This window comes from Ictalurus furcatus, chromosome 12, assembly GCF_023375685.1.
Source record: "Ictalurus furcatus strain D&B chromosome 12, Billie_1.0, whole genome shotgun sequence".
NCBI lineage: Eukaryota > Metazoa > Chordata > Actinopteri > Siluriformes > Ictaluridae > Ictalurus > Ictalurus furcatus.
In genome coordinates, this window is record NC_071266.1 from 12,699,241 (window position 1) to 12,713,367 (window position 14,127).

A 14,127-nucleotide genomic window follows, 5' to 3' on the forward strand; every position below is an offset into this window, starting at 1 on the left:
GAATGGTGGCATTTAAGGTGGATATAAAGTGGAATTAAGTTGGTAATAAACGTAGATTTATTAACGTAATTTATGGTGGTATTTAAAATAAATTTAAGGTGAACTAATATTTAATGAAGATTTAAGGCAGTATTGAAAATGGATTTAGGGTGATATTTAAGGTGGCATTTTATAGTGATTTCAAGGTGTATTTAAGGTGGATTTAAGTTGCATTTCAGGTGGTATTTAGGGTGGATTTAAGGCGGCATTTAAGCTGTATGCAAGATATATTTAAGGTAATATTTAAGATGGACTTAAGGTGGATTTAAGATGGTATTTAGGGTAGAATTAAGTTGATATTTAAGATGGATTCAAGACAGTATTTAACTTGCACTCTAAGGTGTATTTAAGGAGGTATTTAAGGTGGTTTTACACTTCAATAGGATTCAATACACCAATATTTCCAGGAACTAGTCTATAAAGTTCCAGGTTTTCTTGGATACATATGAAAGATGGCTCTGTATTTGTATATCTTTACTCTTTCTTTGTGTTTCCTATTTCCCCAGTGTAAAATGTTTATGGTATCTCACTTTTTTTCCCCCATCTTTCGGCTGCTCCCATTCGGGGTTGCCACAGCGGATCACCCGTCTGCATTTTTGATTCTGGCACAAGTTTTATGCCGGATGCCCTTCCTGACGCAACCCTCCCCAATTTCCAGGCTTGGGACTGGCACTGAGAGTGCACTGGCTTGTGCAACCCACCAGTGGCTGGGGTAGGTTCCCTGACGGGGAATTGAACCCAGGCCATGGCAGCGAGATCACCGCCTGCTAGCCACTAGTCGAGAACCATAAATGTCCGATATGAAGATTATTCAGTAGCTTACAGGGAAGCCCATGTCCGTGAGCTGTTTGATCAGTCGGTTCATGATCCAAACTTCATCCTGTTTGGTCGGGATTTTCCCCTGAGAAGAGAAAAAAAACCCCACACAAATAGTTAATAAATTAATAATGAAATGAATAAATAAAAATAAAATGACTAACATTAATTAAGATTATGGATTTAAAATGTAGTAATAATAGTATCAAAATTTCTCAACAAGCCTATACCAGTTAAAACATACTTCAAAATCGACTGTATAAATATTTGATAATTAATTAAGGAAACAATTCATGAAAGAATGGATTTATTTGCATATAGAAGAACCTCCAGTGGTATTAATAATAATATTTCAATAAGCTCCTATATTTAAGGTACTATACTTTAGAAAGTGTCACGTTTACCCGTTTTCTATTCTTGAGCAGTATTTTAACATAAAAATTAGCACCTAATTAACCCAATATATCGCAGTATGACGTTAATTAAGATCTGTAAGTGGCTCGTACCTTCTGTAGTCCCTTCTTGGGCTGATTCCAGGAACTACAGGAAGAAGTGTTGTCTTGGGAGGTGGGGCTAGTCCACATGTCCCCATCCTCAGCCTCCCATTGGCTGCCGCTAGCGCCAATCTCCTCCCCACCGGACCCCCAGCTGTCTTGCATAGATTTGGGGGCTGTTTAAAAATAAATTAAAAAAATAAAAGTACGAAATCAAAAATTATTTCTTTTAAAACACAATGATTTTACAATGTCTTAGATATGCAGTCCAACCACCAGGTGTCAGTATGGTTCAAAAACACTACCAATTATTTTTATTATTTCCAAAGCTTGTAAAAATAACAGACGCATTAACTTAAAAACAAATTAAAAAGTCGAAACATTCCCAGAATCCCAGATCTCACCTGGTTTGGAAGTTCCTGAGCCTCTGCCGAAGGATCCATTGGATTCGTGGCTGTTTTCTCCCCAGACTCCGGAGGCTTTGTGTGACTTCCCCCAGGCGGCAGTGCCGTTATCCAACGTGGGGCTAGAAGAATCTGGCTCCACCCACGCCTCAGATTTGGGCTGAACATTGGGGAGCTCTCCACGACCTACAAATAAACAGTCTGTTTACTAGCTAGCAACAAAGGCTGTATAGTTCTGGGCCATTTAGATATCTTATCGCCTTTATTTTTACCAAAATAAATAATATTTTGGCAAAAATGTCAAGAGATTCTCCTGATTAAAAAGGAAGGTGATGAGCCAGAGAAGGTAAAATCTGGACTGGAAAAACATTTTAGGTATTTTTCCACTGTAAAATGTGGTGTTTTCACGTTCAATTATGCAATTCATTGTTTCGCGAATGCAAAAATTACATTAAAAATAGACATTATATACACACCAGTAAGTCTAAAATATATTAGAATGAGTTTTTGGAGGTTTTACTCCATATGAGCCTGAAATGAAAAAAATACTAGAAATGAAAACTTCCTCCGTGGCCTGACACCTGAATATTTGTTTGCATCGTTCAACAGGGGGAAAAAAGTAGTAATACAATCTGATAAATGCAATGTGGAGAACAGAGCCTGCTCTCAGGAGGACAGAGGGAAAAAAAAAACACAGACAGCAAACGTCTTTGTCTGCCATCGCTCCTGAATGCTGCCAAGAACAGAAATAGAAAGCTTTCATGGGGCCGGGAGCAGGGCCCGAGGGCCGATTCTGTCAAGCCAAACACAAGGCGGACGTGTCTTTTTAACTGCAGGACGCAGGCCAGCTGGCAGCGAAGCAATGCAGAATGCATGCCATCACATGGTTATGTTAAAGCTCTGAAACAGAACTCCTGCATCAAGCTCACTCCTGACAGCCAGGATAGTGCCAGCTCCAGGGCAGATCTCCTCCAAACTCTCATTACAATCACACACACACAGGAGATTTTTGTAGCTTACTTCTGATTTATACCATGCTCCTTTTGAATTCTGGATTCTGACTGGTCAGAAGGTGTTGATTAATTTTCTAGAACAGCAGCTCTGACAGAAGCACAGGTTTATATTAATGTGCTCCTTCTAATACGATATCATTTCTATAGTTACAGCTCATTCACAGGGCATGTGACATAAACAAATTTAAAAATACTCTTAATCATTAATATGGTGAAGTTTTCTGTATGGAGATTATTTAACATTTATGGAAGGAGTCAGCACTTTGTAACAGTCCAAGGTAAAGCTGTAACTTTAACTTTTCCAACACCTTCATGACAGAGGAGTTTACGGTTTATTCCTTCCTTATCAAACTAGAGATGCTGTAATTGTGCTATTCAGTACACAATGGTTTCGCTTCCCAAACCAAAACATATAACTTCACTTACCTGGGTTCACCTTGGGCATCCTATTTTGAACAGGTCCGAGCTGGTTAGGAGAACCATTGTTGTTGCCGTCAGAGTGGTTCGGAGTCTGACTGTGGCTGTGGTGGTTAGGCCCTGTATGGTTGATGCTGTTGCCCCCATTGTTGCAGGTAGCTGGGTTGCCCTGGGAGGAGGGGTTATTTCTGTCCCACATGTTTACGCAGGTTCTGTAAGAATTAGGATCTCCCCAAGTGGCGGTTCCATCATCAATCTCCATTTTCCTTCGGATTGAGGAAGGGGAAGGCTCTTCCCAGCCTGTAGCCTCATCCCCTGGATCCTGCCTTCCTGCAGACCTCCAGCTAGAACCACTCTGCTTCACAGAATTTGGGCCAACCCAAGACCCCATGGATTCTTGAGGATTTTTTCCAGCCCAACCCTGTACAGGACCATTTGAGCGTTGGGAGTCACGCCAATTTTCACCTGCTGGTGGAGCCGCTTTCCCCCAGGGCTTCTGGGTTTCCTTCCAGCTCCCTCCATCTCCATTCCAAGAGGAACTACGAGAACCTTCGATTCTCCCTTCTGAAGGCTCTGTCCAATCTCCACTTGCACAATTTCCCCAGCCTGAAGAAGAACTAGGACCATTTCCACCAGGTTGTGGCTTTACTTTGGAAGGACCATCATTCCAGGTTGAAGACTTGTCCTCTGATCCCCAAAACTGGCCACTAGAACCATTTGTGCTGGGACCATCTGGCATTGGCTCACCCCAACTACCAATAGAGCCATTAGACACTTTCTTATTAGCAGGTGGCTCTCCCCACCCAGTGCCTGCCTGATTTGTTGGTGAGGACGGTCCTCCCCAGTGTGGTGTTGGCATAACTCGAGAAAGCCCCTCAGTCTTGTTCCCAGAGTCCATCCTAGGAGGCACATTAAGACTGGGATTGACACATCCTGCATGAGGTGGTGATCCAGTTGAAGGTGCATTAGAGGAAGTACTCCGAACTTCAGTGACACAGTCATCCTTGGGGCCAAGATTTTCATCCATTTCCCAGACTGTGTGCTGTCGGACAGGGGTTTGTCCCCAGCCGGAGTTGCACAGCACACGAGGATCTAGGTCCTGCCTTGGCAGAAGTGGAACATCCATACTGGAGGACCTTTCTCTCCGTGCTTCACGTCCTTCGCTGCTGTCCTTGCTACCTTCACTGCCTGGAGCGTCAGTCCCCCAGGAATTCATTGACTCCTGAGTGGGACCATCACTTGCATCCCACCCGGTACCTTCAGTGCTTGACTGTTTGCTCCATTGGCCCCAGTTTGCATCCCCTCCCCCCTGTCCCCAAGAGGAGATGCCACCAGAATCCCATCCTGAGTCTTTTGATTCTCCACTCTTGGTGTCTCCATTACCCCACCGAGCATTACCATCTCCAGTGGCTGGCTCAGTGGGAGACTGACTCATATTTCTCCCCCAACCATCCACAGGGCTCATTGGCTCTGCTTTAGTATTCAGTCCATCAGTTTTAAGGTTCGGGGGCTCCATGCTGAAAGTCATGCTTGTTGGGGACTGGTGCTGCTCTGGGGTGTCCGGGTTTCCCCAGGCACAGTCTCCTACAAGGTTTCCATTTCCATTGGTGCCTTGAATAGGTGCGACACCTCCTGGGCCACAGACGTTGGATGGGACTGAACTTGACCCACCCATACCACCAGTCCTGGTCCCCACCCCTGGGCCATCATGTCCAAGTATGGGCCACGCGGCAGGGTTAGCGCTGGGGTTCAAGTTTATATTTGAAGAACCCCAATTGGACTGGCCTCTGGTACCCATGGACAAATCGGATTTGCCCTCAGAGGCCCAACCCCTGTTGGGGCCACCCTGACTAGAGAACATACTTGAGGAGTGATTAACACTGGCTTTGCTGATTGGGTAGTGGCTGTGTTGGCTAGCTCCTGTAGCCATACTCATGCTGCTATTCACGACTGCTGACCTGTCAGCATCCAAGACACATTCTAATGACTCTGAGGATCTGGAAGTCCAAGTTTTAGTGTCCTTTTCATCAATAATCACTTGATTTCAATTGGTACAGCTGCTGCAGGGGGTGGTTGGGTCGCCCAAGAGCAAATTCTCATGCTGGGCTCCCAGGCCACTCTGATTGGGCAGCACTGTAAAGACAAGAAAAAGCAAGACGATGGTAAGACATCTGGATAGTAGGCATGTACACAATAGCCATATTTCTGTGTAATTAATAATTCATGAATAATCTGAATGACAGATTATACAATTTAATCAGAATGGAGTAATCTGCAAGAAATCTCAATCTAATCAAATTGCTTAATGGTAGGTTACATTTAAGAATCAAACAACCGGGTAAAGTAAAATTACAGATTATAGACAATAATAAAACAATAATAATGTGAGGCACCAAGATTACTAAAATAAACAGGTGCTGGGAATCTGCAACTGCAATAATTTTAACTGGATTGACAAAATCTCAACCTGAAAAGCTAGTGAAAACACTTCCCTTTGGCATGGAAAGAAAAGCAGCTGACAGTGATCTATGACTTTCTCCTTCCACTACATCAGATATTTGTCATACATGCCTAATTTTTTTCCAGAATATTGCAATGCTCCCTGGACCGTGTCACTGGTCATATTAGATGAAGTACATCCATATATTTATTTATATATATATATATATATATATATATATATATATATATATATATATACACACACACACACACACACACACTTATATAATGTGACATATCTCCTGAAGCATCTGGAAAAGAGGCACTATTATTCATTTCTCCCCTAGACCTGCAAGGAAATCTGATGTGGAAACGAAGGTTCATATATTTGCATGAAACCGAGAGTAATCCCTCATCCATCATTCCCCACACTCTGCTAGCTTGCTACAAAACCCAGAACCACATCACTTCTGTAGATCACCATAGGGCTGGAGAGCTCAAAATCGACTTGTACTTTACTTCTCAGGCAGCATAATCAATCATGAGACAGCAGGTAATCAATAATGTTGTGAAATGATGGCAGAAAAAAGGCTGGAAGGGATCGATCTTGGAATGCAAATGCAATCCAGGTTTTCGTTTTGCTACCGAGAGCGTGCTTACTTCCCAAAAGGCAAACATCAATTCATTGTTAATTAATGAAGCCACAAAAGAGACTCAGTTTTTGTTAGAGCAAGCGACAGAAATATGTTTTTTGTTTCTTTTATGTTCTTACCTTCAGGCTTCATTTCATTAAAGCCTCATAATTCATCATTCGCAATCAACGCAACCATCAATCAATGGCACGAAAAGTATCAAATAGATTTAACTCTGTTTACCGTCATGCAAAAATGCACCCGGCTGCTCAGAATAAATATTTTTTTTCTCCTTCATATGGCCTTATCCACGTTCCCCAGGCATCCTTATCTCACAGACATCAGGCCTCGCTGAATTTCAGCTCAACCCACGCCAAAAGACTGACGCACTGCCGCTTGTGTACAAAAATAAGCGCTGCTTCAAAAACACGAGATGAAATCAGAAAACAGAATCGATTCACATTGACGCTCCTTTTTTTCCCCTCTGTGATCTGCACAAATTTGAAAAACATGAGGCATATCCTCAAAAAAACTTGACTGTAAGAACCCAAAACCCAAGACCACACTCTTCGGTATTTGCAAAAAACGAAGTCATGAAAGAAGCATTCATGTATCCGTAACTTCACGTTCCAGGGTCCAGAGGCGCAAGAACCGGATATCATCAGTAATCACAACAAATCTACTCAGAAAGACACCGTTGATTGGTCGACTGGTGGCCTCGGAGCTGCGCTGCGATCCCACTCCGACAAAGGAGCAGTTCACATCTTCAAATCTGGGACGCCGTCATGTTTTTTCCGTTGGTAAAGATTGCTTTCCCAGACTGAAGTCTAGCTTTGGCTCCAGGATCAAACGGGCTCTTTCAAGGGTAAACAGGACTCGAAAACGAAAAAGCGAGAGGCTGTTTGTGTTAAAAAGCTCGGATGTCCTTCGGCTCGACTCGACTGGCAAAACCTGAAATGCCTTTACAGCAGCGCTGGCATACGTTCAGCACCTCAACAGCTTGCTTTTTTATTTTTTGTCTGGAATTTTCTGAAACCGAGAAGAAATACTACCGAGAAGGACTACCGAGACGATCCAGGAGCGCTTTCTTTTCCTGGCTGTCTCTCTGAACACAACGCCATTTTATCAGAGCTGAAACGCAGCCAAGAGAACGAGGCTTTTTCTGTCTCAATCGTTCTCTTTTTCTTCCCCCTTTTTATCCTTGTCCTCACAAACTCCTCACACTCTCTCCTTTCCTCCCATCTCACTTACAAGGATGGAGGGGGACCACAACAAACAGAAGACAAGATAAATTAATCATATCCTGCATGCAAGCATAGGTTGGTTTTTTTCAGTTCCTTGTTTGGGTTGCAAAGACACCAGGAGCAAAACAAAAACAGAAAACATGATGAAGGGATAAGGGGGAAAAATGGAGGATGGGATGGATGGAAAGGCAGGAATGAGGCTGTTTTTATTCCCAGCCATCTGAGCTTCATGTTGAACTGATGCCAAAAAAGTGTGCCTGTGTGTGTGTGTGTGTGTGTGTAAGAGAGAGAGAGAGAGAGAAATTAGCAACATGTCTGGTTAACTAGTTTTTTAAACCTATGGATCAATTGTATTTTTCTAAAAAGTAAAAATGCCTCATAAGGTGTGTATTGATAATTGACTTTATGATATATTGCGATATTCATCTTCATGTTTCCTAAATATCAATAACTAATACATCTGAGTTAGCAAGCTAGATACGCTGCCATAACCTTTAGCTAATTTGCTAATAAGACACAGTCGAGGTTATTTACAGATAAATAGAAACTCTTTATCTATTTACAAAAAAAAAAGACTTGAACTTCAAACATTACATAAAAAATTTTTATTTGGGTCAATTCTTTTTGTGACAAACACAGCAAAAATTTTCTTCCATTTCCTTCTGTATTAAACTGAACTGGGGCAGAGCTACATAAAAATCTCAGCTTGCGGTGTCACCAAATAACCTCCATGTCTTTGAGCCAATCGTATTCAATATGAAAATAACAATGACGATGGGATAACGCGAAACCTTGAGCCACTTTTAGAAGTTCCATGCTAAGCTAGTTAGTGTGGTTGTCATGGTAACATTAAAATATACTCTGCCCGCTTAAACAAATCAGTGAGAAAATAACAACACTTATGTAAAGCGAGACTCAGAGACTAAAATCCCACTCATGTTGAGCTAGCTTACTAGCAAGGAACTAGCCAGCTAGCTACATTAGCTAATCTTGATGATATAGGAACTTAGCGAGAGGATGTAGGGGCGTGTCCTATTTGCATATTCAGGCTAACCATCCCCGAATGCATCTGCACAATTAAATCCTCTGTAAATTACATAAATGTGAAAAAAAAAACCCCTGTGTCTCATTTAGTAATTGGCACAAAGCCGGAGGAGCCACAGTGGGTGTGTACCAAACCACACACCATATTCACTATATAGTGCACATAAGCACCATCATCAATCCACAGAGGGCCTGTCCCAAACCACACAAGCCCTACCAACCATAGCACACACACACACACACACACACATATTCTGACCTGTGAAGTGCCGGTAGGTGTGTTGATGGAATTGCTCTTTAGTGGAGGAATTTCTTTGGAGGGGTTATAAGCAGGAAACGGCAGGGGCAAGAACAGGAAGTGCTAGAGCTGCCATTAGTGCTGATTTACAGGAAGTCAATTATTCTGAAAAACAAAACACACAGGAGACAAATGCTAAGAAAAGAGCTGAGCGTAAAAACCTCATTTACATAATTTTACGTGTTGGCCAATCAGCTCGGATTTCCTGTAGAATTCTTTCCCTTTCCTCTCTAAGCCAATCAGATTCCGATTCCTATCAACCAATCAGCTTCTCTCACTTGTCTCCCTATTGACCAATGAGCTCAGCATTTTGTTCATCTGCTGACCAATCAGCAGAGATCATCTTTCAGCCATTTACCATCCGGTTCCATCAACCAATCAGCTTGACCTCCCCTTGCCTCATCATCCAATCAGATCAGTTTTCCTATTCAGCCTTGACTAATCAGCTTCGGCTCTGCTTTTCCCGTTTCCCTGTCAACTGTATGTATGGCTTACCATTTCCACCCCCGCTTTTACAGCCAATGAGATTGTCCGACTCGTCTCGTCTCCCTGATGACCAATCAGACATCTTGGTGGTCTGCGCCCCTCTTTGTCGCTGCCCCTCCCCCGCTCCATCTTGCTCATTGTGCTCATTGTTCAGTGCTGAATAAATTACAGGAACAGCACAGACGCCGGGGCTTATGGGAGATTTTCTCACACTCCGTTGCCCCTGCACTGCCTCTCAAACCTCCCCAAACCCCCTCCCCCTCTGTCTGTCTGCCGCGTTAATACCCCCCCCCCCCCCACTTGCTTATCTCATCTCGCTCTGATATTCTTCTCTTTCACACACACAATAAATTCCTCATTTCATTACTGTGTGTGTGTGCGTGGACAGCTTAGAGAATTTATTACGTCTCTCTCTGTCTCGTTCTTTCCATCTGCCTCTTGTTCTCGTTCTTTCCATCTGTTCTTTCTTTTTTAGGGAATGATTTTGTAACTAAAAATAACCACAGAAGCGAGTTCTTGTAATAGTAACAATGAAAATTCCTAGCTAAAAAATCTCCTAGCTAAAAAAAACCTCCTAGCTGCTAAAATACTCCTAGCTAAAAAACCCTCCTAGCTGCTAAAAAACTCATAGCTAAAAAAACCCACCTAGCTCCTAAAAAACTCATAGCTAAAAAAACTAGCTGCTAAAGAAAACCCTAGATAAAATGACTCCTAGCTAATTAACTCCTAGCTGAAAAAAACCCTAGCTAAAAAAACCTCTTGGCTAAAAAAAACAAAAACCTCCTAGCTAAAAAACAAAAACCACAAAAATAAATTCTAAAACACTTAAATAACTCCTATCTAAAAGTACCCACGAAAACAACCATCAACTGAAAGTACCAATGAGAACGATTATTAGCTAAAAGCAATAAAAAAAAGATTTCTAGTTGAACGTAACCATGGGAACGAATTTTAGCTTAAAGTATCTACAAGCAACCACAGGAACATTCTGACTTAAAATAACATTTACCAAAATGAGGGATAATGAGGGATATAAAGCCTAAAAGTAACTACAGGAACAGCTTTTAGCTAAAATAATCAGTCCGTACAGGATTTCACAGAGTTGCGATTGTTGCGACCAAAAACGCTTGATTTTGCTGCTGCTTTTTTCAAAATTTGTGATACGACTTGCAGAGTTTTTGTTTTTGGAAAAAAAAGGTGAAATCGCAATTGCAGGAAATAGTTTAGCACGCTCTTTCACAGTGATGTTTGTTGGTAAATGAGACCTTTTAATTGCACTCATGTTCGACGCACATGAATCGTAGAGGGCTTTGGCTGAATGCGCGTTGTGATGACGTCACATGACGCGTCTCGGCCCAAATCTATGGAAAATCTGCAGTAACTTTGAAAAAAAAAAAAAATTTCAAGCTCCTACGAGAATGACTTTGCTTTCATTTCTGTGAACACAAAATTGCAAAATCCTGGAGGGACTGAATAACCAAGAAACCGACTTCTAGTCGAACGGAACCATGGGAACAAGTTTCTGCTGAGTATCAATGGGAAACAATGTCCAGCTAAAAAAAACAATAAATTACTTCTACCATCTATGTACGACTTTTACTGGACAGCAACCATGAAAACAACTTCTAGTTAAAAGTAACCATGGGAACAACCTCTGGAAACGTTACCATGGAAACAAGCTCCAGCAATGAGTTATGAGTCATCAGGAAAAGACTTCAAAATTATTTTTATACCAAGATTATAGAACACACAGCTCTCATGCTGCCAGGGCTGTGTGTGTGTGTGTATTTTCTTTCTCCTGCATTTTCTCATCTGCTCTCTGTAATTGATTCTGGCTGTCTCATGCATTTAGATGAACAGAAGGAGCTGCGGAATTAACTCCTGTAACCTCCATTAACAAACAACGTGTACGAACACGCACGCGCACACACACATACACACAAAATGCAGACAGAGGAGCGATTGCTCCAAAACACACACACACACACACACACACACACACACACACACACAAAATGCAGACAGAGGAGCGATTGCTCCAAAACACACCCCCCCCCCCCACACACACACACACACTACATCTAGAATGCTCTCTCAGATTAGGTCTATTCCATTGTTTGCGAGCAACATCGTAGCTCCGGTGAGGAGTAAACTAAAAACATTCACGTCTGTGTTACTTTCTCATGTTTCCTTCGTACAGACCGATTTAATTTTACGCCTGTTGAGAACACACACACACATACAGACACACAGACAGACGTTAAGAACCCGTAGCGCACAAATGGAGCCTCTGTATCGGATTAATTTAGTAATTTCACATCCAATTACGTGCGTCAACACCTTGTAGTTCCGCCTCTTGTTGTTAGCGACCTAATTAGCGATCTAATCTGCCTGAAGAGGAAGTACCTTCTTTTGTATCAAGACATTTATAAATACTTGAGAAATTAATTGTGAACAGCGCACGTCTGTGTGAGTGAGAGTGTATGTGAGTGGTGGATTTGTTATGGCGCTCATTAATCAGGATGTTCGTCAATTTTATCATTAATCACCGTCTCTCTGTGTGTAGTGTTTGGATTAGCAGCGCGGCTATAAATACACGTAATCCGTTGCAGGGTCGCTCAGGATCCAGCGCATGCTCCAGAGCTGGAAATATGAGCACAGGAGTGACACCTCGCTGACCGTATGCTAATTACTTAACACATACATCAGTACTTATTAGCATAAAGCAGTTACAGCCATACGTTAGGTGTGATATTCTCAATATTCTCGCCTTTTATCTTGTTTTTCTCTTCAGCAACCTATAGACATCAACAAACCGATGTAAATGCAGCACATGCAGCTAATTAGCATATCATTTGCATAACCTGATGAATATGCATAGTGGTTGTACTGTAGGAGGAGGATAAAAAACCCTGACCGGACATTTTCTCACATAATAAATCATACATGACAGTGTTAGTGGTTTAATTAAAGCATATGGCTTTGTGTAGCAGTCGGAAAATAGGAAGTAGCTGAAGTAAAATAGTTAAATACAGCATGTAGAAGAAGGTTTATTTAATTTTATGTATATCTTAGAAGCTTTAGTGAAATCATAACACAGAGAACACACCTTGTGACATCAGCGATGTAAAAAAATAAATAATTAACTTTAAAAATCAGAACTCCAGTGATCCTTCCACCTTTATACTGATCTCAGCCAATCAGAACACACCGCACTGCTCTCAGCCTATCAAAACACACTGCACTGCTCTTGGCCAATCAGAACACACCGTACTGCTCTCAGCCAATTAGAACACATCGTACTGCTCTCAGCCAATCAGAACACACCCTACTGGTCTCAGCCAATTAGAACACATCGTACTGCTCTCCGCCAATCAGAACACACTGCACTGCTCTCAGCCTATCAAAACACACCGCACTGCTCTCGGCCAATCAGAACACACTGTACTTCTAATATTCGCTCGCTAATAAGAACAGATGTGATTGGTCAGGAGGTAAAATATGCACTTGATCTCACTTGTCACTTTTCTGAAAATTTGAACACTATGACCAAAAATGCAGCGTTTTGCTTTCATGCACTCACTTCCTGTAGAAATAAAACGGCATGTAAAGCATGTGCTGGCGTTTAAGAAAGAAATGTGAGCGTGTGAAAGCAAGAGAAAAAAAAATACCCGATGAGCACCTGGAGGAGTGGTGTGTGAGAGCAGTGCAGAACCTCTACCTCACAACGCTTATCTTTTATTTCCCACAGGAACGTCGCACTACTCCAACACCCCGAATACTTCAGCCTGATAAATAAGAGTTTCAGCACATGACAGGAACAAAAATAAAAAGGAAAGAAGAGGATAGGGAGAAAGGTGGAAATTGTGGGTATTTTATTTCACAGCGCCGTCACTTTAAGAGATAAAAACCTGTCAGTGATGTCACAGTGTCTACTGTGGAGTTTAAGCAAAGGGGGCGGGGCAACAAAAACATAGTTGCTCTTTAATAACGTCAAATGTAACACGAATGCAAACCTTTTAAAAAAAAAAAGCTTTAATCGTGTTTTTGATCCATTGTTTGTTTAGTCTTCCAAGATAGGAAGAAAAATACGCTTCCTGATGGAGCTCAACGACCTTTTCTGGGGTTTGGGCCAACACACACACACACACACACACACACACACACACACACACACACACTCACACTCTCTTACATCAGTGTGTGATTCAGCGTTGAGTTAAACCTCAAGCTCTGAGCCAGTAATAACAGAAAATAAATAAACTTTCATTATGCAGGAGCTTATTAATATTTTCTGTTTTAATCTCACATTCCTGCATCCAGATTGGTCAGAAGGTGTTGATTAATTCTCATATCAGCGTCTTCAAATGAGAGAGAGAATAAAAAAAGGGAAGCTGCTGAGGGAACGACTGTTTATAACTGCTATAACGCAAGTGACAACAGGAACTAACTACTTTCACGGATGTTGAATGCAATTATTAATGGATAAAAATGGCAATCGTTGGTAAATCTTTGTGGTGTAAGAAGACTAAAACATTTAGGGACGTGCTGTTATAGGAAACTATTCAACTTCGGAGTGGTAATGGTAACTCGGCTCCATCGCTCGGTATTTAATTAATAAATATTCATAATGCGCTCATTAATATTCAATTATGTATTTAAATGAGTGAAGCACCTGCCTGCTTTTTGAGAGGTCTGACTGAGTGTGAGTGAGTTGGTGCTCAGGAATGTTCTGCTGAAATCTCACACACACACACACACACACACACACACACACACAAAAACACACCACCTGCTC

At 41.8% G+C, this 14,127-nt stretch overlaps 1 protein-coding gene across 2 annotated transcripts in view; it reads right to left on the minus strand.

Moving 5' to 3' along the window:
* Window positions 1-14,127, minus strand: part of tnrc6c2 (trinucleotide repeat containing adaptor 6C2) — a 33,768-nt gene that overhangs the window by 15,704 nt on the left and 3,937 nt on the right. For both annotated transcript variants that reach the window (XM_053637544.1, XM_053637543.1), the window contains exons 2-6: window positions 8,805-8,948; window positions 3,193-5,316; window positions 1,754-1,939; window positions 1,362-1,525; window positions 863-940 (exon numbers count right to left, since the gene is read on the minus strand). In XM_053637544.1, the coding sequence (XP_053493519.1) occupies window positions 863-940; window positions 1,362-1,525; window positions 1,754-1,939; window positions 3,193-5,119 (2,355 nt within the window). In that variant the 5' untranslated portion in view covers window positions 5,120-5,316; window positions 8,805-8,948. The remainder of the gene's footprint in view (window positions 1-862; window positions 941-1,361; window positions 1,526-1,753; window positions 1,940-3,192; window positions 5,317-8,804; window positions 8,949-14,127) is intronic.